General features: G+C 35.7%; 1 protein-coding gene across 2 annotated transcripts in view; it reads left to right on the top strand.

The window, feature by feature from the left end:
- Positions 1-19,981, top strand: part of NEK7 (NIMA related kinase 7) — a 126,129-nt gene extending 106,148 nt beyond the window's left edge. Inside the window, exons 8-10 of one of the 2 annotated variants that reach the window (XM_081300537.1) lie at positions 2,207-2,301; positions 5,726-5,839; positions 18,508-19,981. In XM_081300537.1, coding sequence (XP_081156663.1) covers positions 2,207-2,301; positions 5,726-5,839; positions 18,508-18,618 — 320 coding nt within the window. In that variant the 3' untranslated portion in view covers positions 18,619-19,981. The remainder of the gene's footprint in view (positions 1-2,206; positions 2,302-5,725; positions 5,840-18,507) is intronic. The other variant, XM_081300538.1, reaches the window with a different exon arrangement.
- Positions 19,982-21,606: the final 1,625 nt, after the last annotated feature.

Raw genomic sequence — 21,606 nt, 5'->3', positions numbered from 1 at the left:
TTATGTATCCTGCAGCCTTCATGCTCCTCACTACATAGTAATTTGCATGATTGTTTTAATGTCTAATCGTATCACTGCACAATTCTTGTGTAACTTAAAAGAAGTCACAACATTTTTGATAACAGTAATCAGACACAGCTGTCAGTTTAAATACGGGGTTTTAGGAAATAATCGTATCTCCATTAAGTTTGGAATGTTGAAACCATATCTTTGTATTCAAACCTACTGCAGATTTTCCTGAGCCCCAAAACTTTTAGGCCTCTTCACTAGAGCCAAAGGGTAAGGACGGATGAGGCTGAACCTCTTAGCTCTGGGCCGGGCTCATCTGCTGAGAGACACTGAGCAGGGGGGCATCTTAGGGAGCATGCCATGGGCAGACAGTAGAACCTTCCGTTTAGGCCTGTGTTCAGTTAATTATGAATTTGCCCCATTAATAGCATAGAACATGAATGAACTCATTACAGTGACTCTTTTGGAAACGTGTCGAACAAGGAGGTGAGTATTTAGCTTTACATTTTTATTTTCAGAACGTATAACATTAAAATAAACTATATATACAGTGTAAAATGTTCGTTATGAAAAAAAAATCTTGTCTAAGCTTAAAAATAGCAGTGCTGAGTATGTAACTTTATAATGACCTCCAGCAGCTCACTAGGAAAGGCTTCTGTGTATGTCAGAATTTTCTACATTTTAAGTTTCATTCAGTGGCATTCCTAATCATTCATTTTCTCTGCTCCCTTCACTTGTGGGTCGTCATTCGAGTTCTGTTTGTGTTGCAGTTAAGGTGTTGTGCTGGGGCTAATCTCTGTAAAATGCTAGCATTTGTTCGTCTTTTTCCCTATCATCAATCTTTCACACTCATATCAAACCCCTAATGTATCAGCAGGTTTCCCAGAGCTACTGGTTAAAATTACCTTTGCTTTTGGTAAACTCTGAACCTTCAAGCCTCAGTGTTTTCAGCTGCCCCCTGTGGATTCTGTGAAGCCTCTCTGCACATTCCTCACTGCCAGTCACTTGCTTTATGTCCTGAAACCAAGAGCCTGTGCAGAGCCCGTTTATTATTCCAGCTGTACCTACCATCCTTCCTTAAATGCATAGAGTATGTAAATATTTCCAGTAATTGCTGTTGTTTATGCAAACTGCAGGTGAAAGTGGTGAGGACTCCCAAAGCTAGATTGCTTGTGTTTCTTTTACACAACACCACTGTCACCTAGCTCTCAAAAGTTTTGTTTTCCTGATACTACCGAAACTGGCAAATGTAGTCTTCAAGAAAAATATTACAATGAAATTATGTATTCAAATTTCCAGTCTGATTAGTATCATGTTTGCATTTTTTCATGTCTTTTATCAAGCTTTCCTTTCATCCATCCCGAGTAGGGCTGCCCTTTATTAGTAAAATAGGATTTTGTTACAGGTAGAATTCCGTGGATAGTGGTTCATGTTTTCACTTTAAGCATAGTGTAGCATACACACATGACCATTAGGTTTAACTTGATTCTTTCAGAAAACTGACTTCTACCTTGAGGATCATAGTTTTGTAATTAGTGTGATTCTGTTGCCTGACTAGGAGACCCCTGTTGAGCCTTAGGCTAATGATGGATGGTCAAATAGCCCTCTAAATTTAAAGAGATTCACTAAAAGTCACTTAAGTTTTTTTTTTTTTTAAACTATGGCATTTTCCACAATAGCTATATAAAACAAACTAGCACTTTTAAATGAACGAAAGCAGTCTAGAATGTCCCATCTCTTAAAAGCTCTCCTTAGTAGCAGGAATGCAAACACTATTAGAGATGACAGTGCCCCTTCGCGTGTTATATGGCCCTTTTATGTGCAAAAGTCACCCATATTCTTCTTAAAGGTGGAGTAATGAAGGCGTCAAGTGTTAATAGAACATTCGTTACATTACAGAACTGTGTTCTGAGGAATGCTTCTCTGGAAGTATGATTTATATATTCGAAGTTGTCATGTAATGTTTAGTTTAAAATAATTATGTTTAATTGTTTGGGAGATGCAGTTCCATTTTAAAAAAGCTCCACGTGAAAAGATTTCCTCAACTCACATTAAACAGGACATTAAAGTTTTATTTTCTGAAAAAATTTTTTGATCCTAATGAATTTTTGGGTTACATTTTAACCTAAAATTTGTCATTTCTTACCACAGCTGTACCTTCATTTATATTCCTTGTTTTATTTGGCTTGTTTTTTAGTGGGCACACCTTATTACATGTCTCCTGAGAGAATACATGAAAATGGATACAACTTCAAATCTGACATCTGGTCTCTTGGCTGTCTACTATATGAGGTAAGTCATGTTGATAAAGTAAAAATGCATCAATATATGGAATTTATTTCCCTTATTTACAATTTTTTTCCTGGATGTTTAAGAATTGGCTTTTAAGTCATGAAGAATTTATTGGGTTAATAGCTGGTTTTATACAGAATGACAGTCATTGCTTCCTGTTTTTAAATAATACTCTCAATGAAAATGTAAAAATATGTATTTGAGTACCTATGAAAAAGAGTTGGGTAGTATAGTCTAGGAGAGGTATATTAAAATGGATGTAAAATACAAATGTAAACATCCTTATTAGTATTGTTTCACTTTTACATCAGTATAATTAAACTTTAAGGATAACAGTTCATTTCCATGAGTAACAGTTTTTGTTAGCTCAGGAAATTCTCTCGTATTTAACAAAGGAAGATATAATATTGTTGGTCAGTCCTCTAGAAATATTACAGTTCAACATGGATTCATAGAAGAAATCATGTTGCTAGAATATTGTATACTCTTGTTACAGACCATGTCATCAAAGGGTTTCTTGAGCTAGTGACTTCTATAATCTTAATTGAATGGCAAGAATAGATTGAATCAAAGTTGGTTTAACTGAAGTGAATAGTGTCATTTTCATATTTCAACAAGGTTAACTAGAGTGGATAGATTAAAAAGCAACGTATTTCCTACTGTTTTGTACCTCTTGTCCCAATTTAAATGAATGAGGTATCTATTTTAATTGTGCCATCACTGGAAGTAGAACATCAGGATGTGTTTTAAAAAATGTTTAAAAAATGTTATGCTTTATTATTTGGCTGATCCAGTTTTCTTCAGGAACGTGAAATTGTTTTTATTAGTGAAGTGACTAATGATTGCATAAGAATTATGAAATGATCTTGAACTCAATTTTTATGAAAAATTATAAATTCAATCAAATGATTCCATGTATGCACGTGAGGTTAAGGGATTTCTGTTTACCATGTTATTTTCTAAATATGGTACAATGTTGAGATGGCTTGACAATATTAGTTACATTATAGTATGTTTGAAACAAATAATCTTACAGTCCTTCAGGTCATAGTCTAAGATTATGAAAGCAACATTTTCCCTTTAAATCTCTACAAGTAAAAAGCAAATTATGTTTTAATGAGATTAAATGGAGCAATGGAAAAAAAATTTCAGTAGAGACAATGTACTTTTAGGGGAAAGTCTGCATAATGCTTTTTAGGGCTGGCAAAATCATGTCAAAACGTAAATAATTTTTCACATTCTAAATGTGCCTTTGAAAGACAGTGTCCTATTTTTGTCTGCTTAAAGTGATCAAAATAAAAATTTATTTCTGTGGACACTCATAACTCATGAGTTATGTGTTGTGGATTATTTCTAGTTACTTATGCTAAATAACATTAATTTCCATCTTGATTCCTACACAAGAACTTGAATTGTGTAAAAGATTTGTTTTATTGCCCTTCAGTTACATTTGAATGAAATAGAAATGTCAGCATTTTAGTTTTTAAAACTTGGCCATCACATTTCTCATAGATATTGTTTCCTACTAAGAAATTACTATTAACGATGGTAAAGTAGGAAGGCTTTTTTGAAAATGTATTTTAAACTCAAAAAATTAGACTTTCAAATGTTCCTCAAACCTTAAAAAAAAAACTAGTAGTAGTTTTAATTGATATGCAACAAAGTAGACTTTACTAATTAAAATCAAGATGCTGTGCTTTTGCTACACGGACCTTTACATGGAAAAGTAGGTTTTACACATTTCCTTTATTGTTCAGCGCAGCAATTGCATCCTTACAGGGTTGTAGGTTGGTGGCTTACAGTTCAAAAAAAAAGAGAGCTGCCACCAGCCCCGAAGACAGACAGTGGGCTTTCGTCCCTCCGACACCCCCAGAATACTAATCAGGAAAGTCAGACCCTGGAGGTCAGGGAGCAAGTCAATCATTCTAGCGATCGTCTCAGTGTGGAGGATCAAATTAGCCTGAAAAATTCAGCTGCTGGGAGGAGAGGGCGAGCAGCTGTCAGGGGCAGCATCGAGATGCACTAATGAACCAGATGAATAGTGCAAAAGCTTGAAAATAAAAACAGGACAGTTGACATTTTTCATCTGTCAAAGCAGGAGATGCATGAAAATATACTATTCCTGTTTAACTCCTTAGGGGACATTCAGATTTTTTTAACACTGCAGTATTGAGACAAAAGTACTCTAATGAACTAGCATATGATAACGATGTGTACATTTACTTAAGGTCTTACAAACGTGGAGACTAGTTTCTACAGTTACTTTTAAAGTAGTGTTTTTAATGTTCTATTTGATCATGTGTCCTTGCATCTTAACCCTATGATTTATTGTGGTTCCTCCTTTAAAAATTTCCTCTCCAGTAGAATGTTCAGGAGCATTCAAAACGTCTTTTACTTTTTCTCATGTGGAACAACTCCTCCCAAGGTTGTTCTGTGTAGGTGAGGTAAAAATTGTGTCGAGCTGCTCTCCAGGCCCGATTTCCAGACCTGTCCCCTCCTGGCTGAGGTTCTGAAGGAGTTAAAGCCCTGTCTGGAGCACAGAAGACAGATGAGAGCCATTTTCAGCTTGTCCTGTCCCCACTGACGCTCACTGAGTAGCACAGCATGGACCAGCGTGTTTCACACACACTCTGCCTGTCTGGGGAATGTACACATTGTCCTTCCAAAATCAAACTTATTAGCACATGTAGAAAAGGGTGACTGACTTTGGGGCAGCCTGGCATTCCGTGTTGTATTCTTGCTGCTACGGTTCAAAGACTTAGAAGGTTTTCAACAGGATGCGAACATTTTAAATTGAATTTTTAGTTTGTAACCCTGCTTACCATAGTACTGGCTTGCACTTTAAATGTCAAGGTACAACCCTGTCTTCAAATTCAAATTCAATAATGTCTTCTTTAAAGTTGCTCATCTTCTGAGACGTGGTTTTCTGCATAAAAATCTCATTTGGATGCCTGAAAATGCACCTGTGACTTGCAGGTTTTCAGACATTGAGTTCTAATCCATTGTAAACTATTAGGGGATTAGTTGTATTTTAGTTAAGACTTTTTCCTGAAAGCAAGCCGCATAAAATGCTTTGCATCCTCATCCTTGACCATTGATAAATTATATTCAGTTTTAAGTTCAGTTTCATGTTTGTTGTACTTTGATCATTGCAAGCTATAGTATATGTTTCTCAGTTTTGCTATGATGTAGTACCATCGAAACAAGTAGTTAGTATATGTATAAAGTTATGTTCTGTTCCTTAATATTGTTATATTGTATGTACATAGACAAAAACACCAAAAAAGTTTGATTTCTAACAGTTAATTCTCTGAAAGGGATGTTTAAAATTGTATTTTTGACACCACCGCCCCCCCACCCAGTGTAACAATCACCTTGTGAGTTGCTGTGTAACTATATCAGTTTCACTGTGAGCATTTTACAGATGGCTGCCCTACAGAGTCCTTTCTATGGTGACAAAATGAATCTGTACTCACTGTGTAAGAAGATAGAACAGTGTGACTACCCACCTCTTCCTTCAGATCACTATTCAGAGGAAGTAAGTTATTTCCAGTTGTGTGTGTCATGATCATTTTGCTAATGTTTGGATTTTATTAGGAATTTGACTAGAAAATAAAAATTAGTATAGGTGGCAGAAATGGCACTTTTCTTTCTGCCCCTTGTCTTGGAGACTTGTTTAAAAAGAGTTGACGCTGCAATTCATAATGGGGTGTGTAACAACACAGCATGTGGCGTAAAATTGGCCACTTCCTAGGTGTGATAATAGTAGCTGGCTTCACAGTGGACTGAATACACAGAAGGGCAGAATTAATGCTCAGACCCACATTTAGTAATTGGCACGTCTGGTGGCCCGTCCTAATAGGCTAACTGCTAATTAAAACCTTCCCTCACAGCCACATTTTCCCAAAACTGAATTACACATCTTTGCTGTATGTCTCAGAACCTTGTTCTTTAAGGTTTATCTCCCCCCTCCTTTGACAGTACCTGTCCTGTCACTACCTCACTGCTATAGTCCGATTCCTTTGGGGAGGTGTTTTGAGGTTAGTGCAGTAGACATGTTAAAAATATTTTGGGTAGGATTGAAGCTTTTACCTTGCTTGTGGTGGTAACCCACTGAAGTGAAATGTGTTGGCTCTATCCAACCTCCAGTTTTTATAGAAAACGTGTATCCCATTTTAGCTTAACATATTGTGATTGTACTAGTATTTAAGCAGGAAGCATGCGGAACAGGCATGTCAGGTCAACTAAGGCTTGTTCACAGGGGCTCTTTGGACTGTTCATTGGGGACTTACCCCGAGAAAGCAGTGTCCTGTGTTAGGACATCTCACCTCAACAGATTTTTCTGCCCCAGGAAAATGGAAAGGAGTAAAAGAAAAAATGAGACAATTATAATGTTCACTTAATAGGTAATTGTGTCAGTCTTTCTACTGTGAAACGAACAGCATTCCATCTTAGCATTGAGTCCATGTAACTTGAATAATAAATCTCTGAAGAGTTTTTTTTTACCTTATGTAAAGCTTTTGGGTTCCATGAATGTAGTAAGTACATTTTCTAATAGTTTTGACTGATAATCAGTGATGCCTAGTTTTTTGCTTTATGGCATTGGTATTCAGGTAATTAGAATAAACTCTGGATAATGTAGAAATATTACCTTTATTTGATGTGAATGCTCTTATGTTAGCCATTTTTAATTACTATTTTGGGTCTAGAATATAAATATGGCATTTCACAAAACCAACTTCAGAACCATAGGCCTAGAAATACAGTAGGGTGTGAACAATAATGCAAAATGATAGCAAGAATGTCAGGGGCCTTTCTTTGTTGTGTCATTCATGCTGTCTTCTTTTTTCCATGAAGCACATGAATATTTCACATATCTGCATCCTCATCCCCTATTCTTCTTGACTAATTTTCAGACTGTCTGAATTTGCATTTCACATGGTAGCTGATTAGGAGATGCCGAGTGCAGCAGTGAAGCCTCAGCAGGCGGTTACCATGGTGACCTTCAGCAGGATTTTAATGATGATACCACTAGTGGTTCGTTGAAGTCGGCCTGCCTGCAGGGCTACTTCACTGCAGCTAAGTGTGAAGTTGGATATGCGGATTCTCAGCCAAGGGGCAAATATCAAAGTCTGGCCCAGATAGAAGGTCTTAGAGTTGGGAAAAGAAAATAGATTCCACTTTTTACTTCACTCTACATAGTTCTTTTCGAAAACTGGTAACTATAAAGCAAAATATGTGGTGTACTTTCCAAGAGGAAAGACTGGAATTCCTCGTATTAGTTAAGTCTGTTGTCATGCCCTGATGAAATAGAAGTCGATATCATCTAGGTAAACATAGAAGATAATTCTGTCTTAAAAAAAATGCAGACTATATGTAACAATGTTATTTTAATCTGATCAGTTATGTAGAAGTTCTCCAAACAAGAGCTTTGAAATGCAGATGTGCTAATATTTTCTCTCCTTAAGTAGGAACTCTGTTAAATAATTATGCAGAATTTCAGCATAGCAACAAAAAAAACTTATCAGGTTTGGTGCTGCCTTAATGATAAATGTTTCCTCCTAGAGTAGGGTCTTTAGAAGTTTTAAAATTCCTACTCACCTTTTGTTAGTGTAGCAAAATGTAGGAACTGGTAAAAGGTGTTCAAACAATGAACTCTTAAGTAAAAGGCCAATTCATTGTCAATTTTGTGGCACAAATGGTAAGACTGGTTAAGCAAATTAACTAAATATGCATTTGAGATTTTACCATATTTATTACTGCAAATTTAAGGCTCCTATCCAAAAAACATTAAAAGGGAACATTTCAGAAGAATGCCAGCTATACCTGTCTTCACACTCAATTGATAGGAATCTTAAGGAACACAGGATTTCTACATCGACTTCTAAATGGAATGACTATTTAAAAGCATGGAATTTTTCATGTTTGATATAAAACCTAGGTGCTACTAAATAGCATGCTTTGGAAAAAATAGGTGTGTATATCACGTTTCCTTTTGAATTTATATGCACAAAATTAGGGTTCTAGATTCAAATACGTCAGCTACACATGAATGATGTTAGAAGGAAGCCACCATATACATTTCCTATCTGTGGGGAATTACTATAGTTAACAAAAATCTTAGACATCTAAGGGAAGGCATATGCTTTGAACCTGAGTTTAAATGTGCTAGTGGTATAGGGAAGCAAACATTTTCCAAGTGTAAGGAATTATTCAATAGGCTGATCATCTGACTGGGACTTAGCCATCAAGACTAAATGATGACACTGTTTTTTAACTACCAGTGCAAGTGCAAGGTCTGCTAGAAGCTCCATGAGTTTTCATGTTTTTACAGATGGCATTTCCTCTTTCTGAAAAGGTTCCTGATCTTTGCCAGGTAAATTTTTTCTATTTGAGACATGGCTTAGACATCATTTCCTGTTTTCTTTCAACCTCCCCCTTGGCACCCACAATGTATGGTAGTTGCTTCTTGTCAATCTTTTGCTCCTCAGGAGCAATGACTCTCCTTGTCTGTATCTCTAGGACCTGATGATTTTAAAAGTTTTGATTACTCACTGATGGATGCATGAAGGAAATAAAAACAATCCTTGACCTACCTACTCAATGATGAGCAAATGAGAAACCACTCCAAAGAATTATCTAGTAAGGCAGAAAATTACTCAGAAGATCTGATAGTTTTCTTTCATTGATATTACTCCCTGTAAGGTTTTATCATTCTTGTACATAAGCAGCAACATCTGTGTAATAAGACTGTTTTCCTTCAGTTTCAGTATTTCTTTTGGAGACACTGGAGTATTCATCAAAATTATGTATTTGGTAAATCTCATGAGACATTAAAAAGAATTGTGAATGTTCACATTGGTAACTTAGTAAAGTGACTATACTGAGTTAACTTAAAAATCTCATTAGTATCAAACAATGTAAGACTCAAATTCTCATCAAAACCTTAAAGGCTGAAGAGAATTACATCTTGGTAGTTGGTTTTAGATTTTTCATTGTAGGTTTGAAAAGACAGGATTGCAGGTGAAAGTTTAAGAGGCAGAAATGGTAAAGGAGGATAAGGGTGGTCTTGGTTGAAGAAAATATTAAATTGCAGACTTAAGAAGTATATAAGAAACATCTCTCTACTGAAACATTGGAAAGATAGTTAAACCTGTTTAATGGAGTGTATGATGTTATAACAGTGCTTTCTGATCTGAACCAATTTCAATGGCTGATGTTTAGTAATTTTCTAAGTATCTTCTAGTTATGCTTTTGAAATCTTGCTTGTTTAGCAAGTCTTAGTGTTTGTAAGAAACCAAACGAAGTTTGGAATAAGATTAGCTGAGTGATCAGTTTTCATATTCCTTAGATATTTAATGAAAAGTGAAAGACTGGGCTAGAGGTTTAAAGTTACAAAACAAAGTATTTATTTTATTAAGTCAATTAATGCTACTCTCATGTAGATTGAAACAACCTGAAAGATCACATTTAGAAAACAAAAACAAGGGCTATAGCAAAGTGGCTTCGTTTTCTTAGTTGGGTTCTTTTTCCTGGAATAGTTCAGCAGTGAATCCCAACAGTGAGTTCCCTCAACTGTGTAATAATTTGTAGCATTGTTTTCGTTGTTCTTGAGACAAAAGTCTTGATTTTCCAGAGTATTCAAAACCTAATGCAAGGACGTGGTATTTTTTCTTATGGCTAATTGTTGAACCAAACTATCAGATGTTTACAGGTTATTAGAGAATGTAATGTCTTTGTGGCTTTAATTAGTGTTTTAAAAATCGGTGTAAAAAATGATTTTAGAAGTTTAACAACCTTTGTTAAATGGCGTTATTCCCATTTTACATATGAGCAAGTAAAGACCCAGACAATATTAAGAGCCCAAACTAGACTCTAGGGACTCTTCCCTGCCTTCTCCTGCAACAGGCACACACAAGACAGTAAGCACTCAGGTGTTTATGGCTGTGCATTTGTTTTACTGAGAATTACCCTTTCACCATATTTACTGCACTCTCCCTCACTGGGAAGATAGAAATATGATCAAGTTTTTACCCAGAACACTCTTCGGGCCTCATAACAATGAAAGAAAGAATTGTGGAAAGTAGGAATTTTGCATATTAGAGATGTAAATCTGCTACATACATCAAGATATCAGATGTATTGATTCATAATGTGCAAAGCAAATGTTACTGTTCATCTTCAGTTTATATACTTCATTTCCCCAATAGTCTTCATTAAGGAAAATACTAAGTGCATTAAAAATTATAACTGGTATTTAGTTAACATTAATAATTCCTCATTTTTAAAAGTCAGAATATATTGAAGATTTAAGAAAGTTGTCAGTGAACAAAAAACATGACCTTTGTTTTGGCTCACAAAAGAGCTGCTATATGTAAATAGGAAAACAAGATCGAAGTGTCAGATCATTTTTGCACGTCTTGAAGTTTGTAAAACTTTCGTTCAATTGAGCAATCTAAATTTTTCTTTTGTAGTTGCTAGACTCAAATTTTATTAGAAGTTTATCAATGCCCTAGAGTTGTTGCTAGAAATCAACCTATGCTACTTAAATCGGCATCGACAATTCTAAGATGTAGTTCTATGAGTATTGAAGGACAGTATGGAGCACTAGTATTTGAAGGTCTATCAATTTGAGCATTTCTGTGGTTCCTGTAGTCAAATGCAAAAGTGGTGAAAATATTGTACTTCAAAATGTAGAGATAATGTAATGATTATTATATTAAAATTATGACATTTATTAAAACTAGCATTATCTCAAACACTTATCATCTCATTTTCCTACCTGTAAGTTTTAGTAAGTTTGACATTCTTAGGTGTAATTACCAATTGGCCACCTTAAAGTTGCCATGTGAGACTAGATCCTTAAACTTTGTTTTTATTTTTAAAAACATTTAAGCAGGCCCCTTGTTCACCTATGCTTCTGAAGTAATACCAGAGACTTGCTGCTTGAAGACAAGTCTAAAACTCTGCCCTATATTTCACATATCCTGTGGGATCCTAATAGACCATGTAGCTTTCTGTAACTTTAAGTTTTTAAAAGGCACAGAAAGATCTTTGGTTGTGAAATAGACATTACAGTACCTCTTATCTACATTACTGTTTCCTTCTGCCCCCAAGTCAATCACTAGCAATACTTTGGTGTACTAGTTGCATCCACTTCTTCATTTTGTATAAACGTATTTAAAGCTCCAAAATATAGTGTACTTTAATGTATTACTCCCACTTTGGGGTACTAAAATAGGTCCTTGGGTAGATGGAAATTGGGTATATCTGGGAGGCTGATATAACATAATTGGTCTCAGAGGGATTAAGATGGGGGTGGAGAAGAAACAGTACAAATAGCACTACACTTTATTATTCTATTGAGAATTGTGTTAGTGACCTAAAGCTATAATGCACAAAGAGCACTATTGTTATTACCTGTATGTGACCAAACTTGATCTGTAATTGGGTTATCACCCTGACAACAATGAATGTTACATTCTTTAATATATCTGGTTTCAACCTACTTGCTTTTTTCCTGGAAATACATAGATAAAATACTAACAATTTTGATCTACTTCATTAATTTCTATATGGCTTATGACTTTGTAATCCCTTAAGAATGGTAAAGAAAATCCATTTTTTTGGTTTATATTTTTGCTCATTTAAATGTTTGTGTTGCTATTTTAAAGGTATTTGCATATTTGGCCCTTCTTTTTTGCTTTTTTTTTTTAAATAAAGCAACAGTACATTTGTTTTACACACAAATAGAAGGTAATGAGAGCCAAGTATTATGTCTACTGATCATAGATTTCTACAATTTAAAATGGAGAGTTACCTCCCAATTCAAGCATAAAATTTGAGCAAATGATTACATCCATTAGAAACAGAAACCTCACAAAGATAATTATCTTGGCGTTTTTCTTAAACATGCCTAATGTAATACGTAGAATCATTGACAAAGTATTGGATATCTTGAAGTAACTTCCTTCAGAGGTCTACAGGAACTTTTATAGAATGGCAGAACTAAGCATTAGGTAAGTGTTTTGGTTTTGTGGTATGGGCATAAAACTCAGGCCTCGTGAATTCTAGGCTGGTGCTCTACCATTGAGCAACAGTTGTATGTGAATTCATGACTTGAATAGTTTTTTATTCCAAGTTAAAATACAAGTACATTTCGTTTGGAGGGAGTTACTGCTGTTTTCGATGAAGAAGTCGGATTGGAAATATTGTCACTCTGAACATGTTTGTAGCATTTAAGATCATCTCTTATGGATAAAACAGGCCCATGTCTCATGAGTTGTCAAGCCATAGACAAAATTTATTGGCTTGTGATATGATCCAAATAGACATGTGAAATATGAAGGCAAATCATTAATTTTAGAAAGAGTAATTCATGTTACAGCTGACAGTCCTTTGAAAATCATTCTAATAGTCTGCCCCCAATTGTGTGGAATGCCACGTCACCTCTGTGGAAAGGTGACCATTAGGAAACCTGCAGGTTAAGTTACAACTTTACCCTGGCAGTTTAACATGGTTATTTAAAAACCTGGGCTCTGAAGGTAGGCTGCCTTGTTCAAATTGGACCCTGTTCTTTTCTGCTTTTATGACCTTAGGAAGGTTAGTGTTCTGTAAAACTATATAATAGTAGTGCCCACCCCAGAGTTGTTACAGAGAGTCAATAAGTTAAATCATAAAAATGCATACACTGGTTCATAGAACTATGTGCTCAAAGCAGATATTTATCAGCATTATTTAAACCTCTATAGTTAGAAAATATAAAGAGTTGTCTTTAGATTAGAAAATGTTAAGGGGACTATTTCCACTCGAGTTTTAGAAAACCTATTTTATGGAGTACCTAACTAAAAGAAACAGCCTCTTGATGTGTCCAGCAGCTACAAAAAAGAGCGCCATTGAGTAACAGTGTATTTAGCAGCTTAAAAGTCTAGTACTATCTGGCAAAGTTCAGGGTTTTGGTTTTTCTTTTTAAATAACTTATGTATCAGAAACCAGGAAGAATATTATCTTCCTAATCAGAGGCACAAGTAACTATCATATAACAATGATATCCTTTAATGTACCCAAAATTATAAGGCAGTGACTAACCTTTTTATTTAGTCTAATGCCATTATTCATCCATATGAGTCTATTTTTGACCAAATTATTAAAGCTGAAGATATAACAGTGATTAAGAACTGTGGACTATTTTATTTGACTTTTCTCCCTATTCCAGTGAACTATTGCAACTGATTTCCCTTTACTGTAGTGTATTCATGCATTTTTAGAACTAAGTTATGAAAACCACATTAAACAGAACAAAATTTCTAAGTCTTTAGTTGTATATTTTGGAATCCACCGTTTTACAAGATTTGAGATAAGAAGCATGACTTACTGGCTATATTAGTAGAAAGGTACAAATTTAGAACTTCAACAGGGAATGTAAATATGCCTAACCTAGTGGGTAACAATCGCTTTTGGTGAGCTTATTTGGTGGTTTCCTTTGTCATAGCACAATGGAAAATACAGCTAGTTGTTTATAAATAGGAAATGCAGCACTTGCTAAGTTTTTTTTTTTCTTACTAAGGTATGATAGGAATATATAAGTATCCATAAGTAGTGTCCTCTACAGACCTAAGTAGTGGTTATTAAAAGTCAAATGGAAACATTAAAAGTTTTAGAAACGAATATGCTCCTCATATGTCATCTTGTACACTGCAAAAGGAGTTACTTTGTCTTGGCAAAAATTTTGTAGAACCTACCATGTGGGACTCTGTTTAAGGTTCTATGTTCTTTGGTAAGGATGTGGATCCTATTCTGCTGATTTGCTCAAGGAGGAAGGAAGAGTGATTTCAGTTGGAGACTTTTACTAAAATTTGAGGCATCTCATCACTGTTTACTGGATGAAGTCAGACCAATCTCTCAGTGGAATAAAGTAACTGAAATGTTATTTTCTCTACTCCAGAGACCACCCAGTAACTTGGCTCTCCCGATTGCCAACTCAGATGCTACTTCAACCCAAGTGGCATTTCTTTATTTTGATGAGTTGAAATTCAACCAGTGTTACCTACTCGTAATCATTATGCATGCAAAGCATCATGATGAAGTCAAACCATAAGACCAAGTAAAAGCAAGCTTTCCACTATGGGAAGTGAAGACCTGCGTTAATAAGTGACTAGGGTTTCAATTCAAGTTTTATTTTTTTAAGCAGTTCTCAATTTCTTGGTCTATAAAGTGACATTAAGGTTGGGGATGGTGACACATGGCTGAAGTCAACTAGTTTGGGAGACAGGAGGATTGCATATTTAAGTTCAGCTCAGCAACGTAGTAAGATCCTGCCTGAAAGTAAAATTATAAAAAGTTTGGAGATATTGATTAGTAGAGTGCTTGCCTAGCATGTGAGGCCCAGGGTTTAAGCCCCAGTATGTTAAAAAAATGATATTATAATCGAGAATGATACCTCCCCTTAAAAAGAGTATGAGAGAACCTCACACTGTAAGTAATAGGCTAATGTCACATGAACCATCTTCAATATCTAGATGTAGCAAAGTCGAATGTTTTTTAGACATTTAGGTATCTAGATATGGATACAGAATGAAGCCAAAAATTCAGGAACTCATTTCTACCCAAATATCAATAGCCTAAAAATGTGCTGTCTTCAAAACTTAGTGTTCTCATTGTCTCTTCTGTTAATGACATGCTTTCAGATGCCCAGGTGAAAGTTTATGAATACCGTTTCTTGTCTGAAATCCTAGAGGAACTTAATTGGCTTGTTCTGCTGACATTCTCTTTGTGGTCCATCTTATCAAGAAAGTATGTACTCAAGTGGAGCTCTAGTCGTCTCTCCCCCTCCTAGCTTCAATACTGATTTCCAGTTGCCTGGATGAATGGATTGTAAATCCTTAAGTCTATGACTTCAGCTTATTATTTCATTTCTCTTGCTCCCTAATCATTCAGAAGTAGTTACCATCACTGTCCTACACCTCTTAGTTTGGGCTGAGCATCTTTGTTATTTCCTCAGCTTGCTTTCCATTTCTTTAGTGAGTTAAGATCATATTCATGCTTCAGATTTCAGCTCATACCATCTCACAGAACCTTCTCTCTCCAAGTCAGAATTGCTCTTTTATTTAAAAGAGCCAGTGAGCACAAGTGACAAGTACAATGGAGGCCAAATAGCCATGAATTCTTAGGTTTTGAGGGAGGTATTATAAGCAAACGAGCAAAATAAAAATATAGGGGCATAATAGTTTGACCACCGGACTGCATTACATTTACAATATAGTGTGGGACTAGAGAAAGGAGTTTGGGGCTACATGTGAGGCTGGAAGGGTAAGGAGCAGCCAGATTTTAGTAGCCCACATTTTTCTATACTAGGCGACTTTCCAGAGGGCAATGGGTTGCTGTTAAAATCTTTGTTGAAATTTCGTCTGCAGTATGTTGAAAGAAAATTGAAGACACTCTTTTTTCCCAACTGATAGCTCTAACGGGAATGATCTTCCAAGAAAGCAAACCTAGAAAGGGAACTATGATGGAGATGCCAAAGTAGTTGAAGGTCTAGAAATGAATGACAAATCCAGAAGAGGATTGGACTAGGATGAAAGGGCTTAGAAATAATTTCAGATACAAAGCACAACCAGGCCAGAGAAACAATAGCGAGCGGTCCTTAGAATGTCTGGTGTCCCATCAGAAGTCTGAGGAATAGGTTATGGCCCTGGGAAGCAGAGACTAAAATGGAAGCAAGATTAAGCCCCAGGCTATCAAACTTTTGTACTGAATGGAACATCCAAGTGGGTGCCAGCATGCCTCCAGATGATGGTTACAGGTGCTAGGAATGGTAGTGGCTGTCCGCTGGCTACCGTCCATGACTGAAGTAGAGCCACCCAGAAAAGAGCAAAGTAATTATCCCCTTTTCTGGGCAGCTACATAATTTTACCTGTCTCACAAGTGTCTCTTGGGATACATTTGTAGTTAAATACCATTTCCTCCATAGCATCATTTGTTTCTGCTCTGTTGATTGTACACTGTAAAAAAGGCTAGTGTCATGTCTGCTTCATTCATCACGTCATCCTTGCCACCCCATGCAGTGGTACATAGTACTCCAAGAATTTATTGGACAGAAGTGAATAATGGAAGGAAGGGTAGGGTAGAAAGGATGGAAGATAATTGGGCATCTAAAAAGTCACTCATCTTGACCCATAAGCCTTCCTTTAGGGATAGGTACTTTGATTTATTGTGCGTCTCTTATGGCATACATCCTCTAGAAATATTGGTGTAGCAAGTCAGTCATTGCCAAACCATGTTTTATAGGATTTTTCAGACTTTAGTAATAGCATAGTTTAGGAAAAATATTTGCATGAATGTTCAGGTATGCATACTTCACATTTGAATTCATATGGTCTGTTGCTGACTTCTGTGGAAGTATCTTTATGACAAGATAAATTTTCATCTTTGGTAAGTGAACCTACCAATAGAGAAAGGAAGACAAAACTGTTGATCTGACTCCATCTACAAGATGGTTACTGGTTTACCTGTTGTCCCTTGACATGCTGTCCTTTAGGAGCAGTTCTCTCAAGAGCTTCCCTGTGGTCCCACTGTTTAGTCTCCTTTTTAAAACTTTCGAGAGCCGCCATCCTCAGCCAGACTTGCATCATTCCTTTTCTAGTCTTGGGTGGTTTTTCCTCAAGCCAGGAAGACTGGGGACCAGTCATTCATTGTCTATAGATCAGGAATTCCATCATGTTCTGAGGTTTCCTGAACTAGTTTCAGGAGTGTGGCAGTAGTATAAATTTCAGAGTCAGTGCATCTAGTTGTTCTTTGGTTACGTAGTGATTTCTTCCCCATCTGTTTTTCTTTTCTGCCATCCTGTCTGCTTCATCCTTTTAAGTCTCTGAAAGCATTAATGGTGGGTGACTTATACAGAACACTTTTTGTATGTATCATTTTTCTACCGTTTGAGTGGTATGTAACTGGATGTGTTTTGTTTTTAAGAGAAATGTATCTCAACCCCCCGCTGATTTAAATTTCTCGGTCACCATAGTAAAATGCCTTACATAACGCTGTGCTCTTTTGCACAGAATATACATCTAAAATTTTCCAGTCTTTTCAGATACAATATTGCCATCCAGCATTATCAAATTTCCACATGTGACTAACACTGAGTCATTAAATTGTATATTCTGCTAGAATTAGGAAATGAGAGCTTGGAGAACACTGATCATCTCCTCCAGCCTCACTAACAGTTGAGGAAAATCCTCTAGGGAGTTCCCTCAGGGCACGAGGCTGCAAAGTGTCTTCAGCAAGATTGGGTGAGGAGACAGTGCAAGGTGGGAACCAAACTCGACTAGCTCCTTTGCAGAATTCTTTCAGAACAGCATCTCTTCCTGGTATTAGCCCTGCACACAGTGGTACTAATCAAGTCAGCCCACAAAAGGAACGACTTTTTGTAGTTGAAAATGGTGTTGTGGTAGAAGGACTATGAAAAAGTTACTCATTACTAAATGCTAATATTACTTGCCCAAGGAGTTAGTGTATAAAGGTTTTTCAGAATGCCTAAAATACTCATGAGGCAGAAGAATCTGGATATGGAAAAACATGTAGTGTTATTTAAGACTATTTCCTAAACTAGTGGTAATTAGAATTCAGAATAAAATCCTGTATTCTACTTGGTGGATTTGAACCAAAAGTGGAGGTATTTCCTTATTTGTTATAATAAACTTCAAGGGTTAGAATAACATCATTTGCCTTGCATTTTACTTTTAATTTAGAGGAGTGTTTTCTTTTACATAAAGATCATAGGACTTTTGTACATTTATATGAAATGGTTCATGGAATGTATGAGGTGGACATCTACCCTTATTGCCTTTTATGAAAATTTAAGGTTATAATCAAGGCAAAAGTTCTAGATTAAATACGTTTTTAAGCTACAGTTAGCTTGCAGCCTCATACTTAGAAACATTCTTTCGTAACTGTTGTCTTTGACTTCTAAAAAGTCCATTTAAAAATCTGGACATTTCTTGACATTAATACTCTCCAATGATTATATTAAATAAGAAAATGGAAAAAATACCTCAATTAAAATTACGTTTATATTCTTTATTTTAAAAAAGAACTTAATTGTAAAATCACAGCAATCATATGGTTCTAGTAGAAGGAATATCCTGTCAGAAAATATACTTTCAAAATTTCTTAAAGTTGGTTTAAGTGTGTCACGTTTTCCTTTCTTTGCAGCTACGACAGTTAGTCAATATGTGTATCAACCCCGATCCAGAGAAGCGACCGGACATCACCTATGTCTATGATGTGGCCAAGAGGATGCACGCATGCACTGCAAGCAGCTAAATATGCATAAGATCATGAAGAATATAAAGAAAATATTTAAAGTATTTTTGTGCAAATCGTACCTCTCCCTTTTTTGTCTGGATATTAAGATTAGTATTTCAGAGCTAATGTGCTTTGAATCCTTAACCAGTTTTCATGTAAGCTTCATTTTGTACCAGTCAAAATCACCTTTATGGAAACTCAGAATGTCTTCAGGATTATGAAGATGAACGTTAGGAAAGCAAGTGAGTTCCCCCCCCCCCTATAGCTAAAGGCTTTTAGAATTATGGCATTTTCTGCCGATAGACTGAGTGCCAAATATTGGAAGTGCACTTGGCGCACATCAGGAGAGGTGTGAAACCTGATCAAAAGTATCTGAATATTTTACTTTTCCTTTTTAGTCATTTATGAATATTGAAATGAACACCATTGTGAACTTTTGTGATTTAACATTTGAAGTATGTGTCTTAGTTCTTCGCATTGTAGCTTTCAGATGTAATTCTAGTAAGTGTAAACAGACTTTAAGAAACTTAAAACTCAGCTTAGACATTCAAAATGCAACTATCAAATGTGAAAAGATTTGGGGATGAAATGTGAGTCAGACACTGAAAAGTCTTTGTTTTGCTTTAATATCGCTCATTCTCTGCATTTAAATGCTATAAATGAATCAGTTTAAAAAGTGGTTAAGGATTTGTTTGGCTGGTGTGAGTAATTTTTATAGTTGCACCTTGCTCAAGGCTTTTTTTTAGTATTTGTACATTTGAAAAAATATTTTAATAATTTTGCAGTACTAGATTTCTTTAAATCTAAAGGCATTTTATCTCATTGTACACTATAATGTAAGCATGTTTTTATTCATAGGTTTTGTTAAAGTCCTGACTGGTCCCCTTCAGAAATTTTTATATTCAAGTTATTTTCTTATTTATATTTTATGTTCATTTTATCCATTAGTGTTTGATTTTGAGAACATAATTCCCTTTTGAGAAATTTTCAGTATACCAACAATTTCTCAGATTGAAAAAAAATTTGGGCCACCTTGTATACACGTACTTTATTTTCTTAGAGGAAGAAAGGATGTGTATTATAATGTACCTGTGAATGTTGACAGTTTTCATTTGACAATGTTATAATTTTTAAGTGTTCAAGGAAATGAAAACTGGCCATTACTACAGCCAGAATTGTGACATTAATATTTCTGTTGAGAAACTTGAGCAGAGTACTGTAAGCATGAAGATGACAGAGATGGTAATGCTTAATGTAGTTCAAGGAAATGGGTAGAGTTTAGTAAATGCTGTTATGGAGATGTGTTTTCCCTGAATGTAGCAACCAGTTCGTTACAGAATTTTGACGCCGAGTGGCAGTCACTCTTAAAGGACGCTGTGCATGCCACCACGAAGCCTTGGGTTGGATTATCTTGCCAACCTGAAAACCTTATGTTCAGGCAACACAACTACTGGCTTCCCCCACCGTAGTTTTCTTAGCTGAAAGTATTCAAATGAGCCTAACTTGTAAAGTTTCAAACTATATACAGGGCAAACAGTATACATCTTTCAATTTAATAGAAAACACTACCCTTCAGGTATGTGCAACCTAGGAATAGGCAAAGGAAACCTGGTTGGTGTTTTTAATGAGGGCTGGATGCATTGTATTTCCCAGATTCTAATGACTCATAACATTTACACTGTGCATCAATAGGTTTATCCCCAGAAGCCTGAACAGATGTGGTTTTGTTGACCATTAGTGGCACTGTTGTTTTAATGTAATATAATTGACTAAGAAATCTCTCTGGTTGCAACAGATCCTCTTCCTTCCAGTCTTGAACACAGGAATGTAAAGTTCATTAGCTTAATTCCCTTGCAGTGACAAGATTTCTTCTCAGTGAGCCTTTCTGCTAAAAAGTGACTACGAAGAGTTTGGTCAGCAGAATGTGTTACTATTTTCTATTGATGCAAACTTCCGTTTCAGATCTTTTTCATCCTAGTGTTCCCATTTTTCCTGAAGAAACCACTGGGTAAAATCAAGTTTAATTTTGAGTGAGATCATTTTTAAAAGTTAAGGATTGCAAGTTCTAATTGCCTATGAATGTTATAAGATTTAAACATTTGAATCGATTTGAAAAGTAGAAATTAGAAGGTACATCTGATTCTAAACCTTATTTAAACATTGGTACCAGTTACTCAGGGGAAAGCCTTGAGTAACTTTTTTACGTTGAGGTTTAGGAATGGTGAATGAAGGGTATCCATATAAATAAAGTGCTCAACAATGTGCAATGATTGTAAAGTTAGTAAGATACAGCCATTTCATGACTGCTCTACCATTCTATGTAGTGTCTATTACAAAGCACCTTCCTTGTATTCATATACTTCAGGTGTTGCCGTTAACATTTACCATGATATTTATTTTAACCAAGATGTTACTCATTGTTTATTCTTTAAAATGAATGTATTGTTTATAACCCATAAATACACAATTAGTCTGTGCCTCATATTTCAATAGTACTGTAATATGGACTTTTGTGAAATACTTTTGTTATGCTTTAAATACACATAGAAAAAGATCCTGTTACTAGCTTTGAAAATTGTACAATATTCTAATATATAATAAAAGTGAGTACTGTATAATTTGTGTATCTGAATCCCCCTAGCAAAGTCTACTTATTTCATGTATCCTATAAGAACAATTATGCATTTCCCTACCTTTAGGCATTTTGGAAAAACCCAAGGATAGAAACAGTCAAGACTAATACAGCTGTGACATACAATGTGTATTTAAAGACTAATGTTCCTGTTCTCTTCAGTGCCTTGTTTTCTGTCTTTGAGAAATGCTTTCTAAATATTAAACTTCTTGCTTTGAACCTTTAACACTGGATTCAAGTCTTGTCAATAACAGGCTGCTAATAATGCTGCAAATATTTTATATGTTTGATGTTCTTTTACTGCTATGCCTGCAAACATTGAGGCAAAGTGTTCTGAGCATTGTAAAACCTGCCAGAACAGTGGTAGAGTGAGT

The sequence above is a fragment of the Spermophilus citellus genome, assembly GCF_964194105.1.
Source record: "Spermophilus citellus genome assembly, chromosome: 6".
Taxonomy (NCBI): domain Eukaryota; kingdom Metazoa; phylum Chordata; class Mammalia; order Rodentia; family Sciuridae; genus Spermophilus; species Spermophilus citellus.
This window is presented reverse-complemented; position numbering and strand designations above follow the sequence as displayed.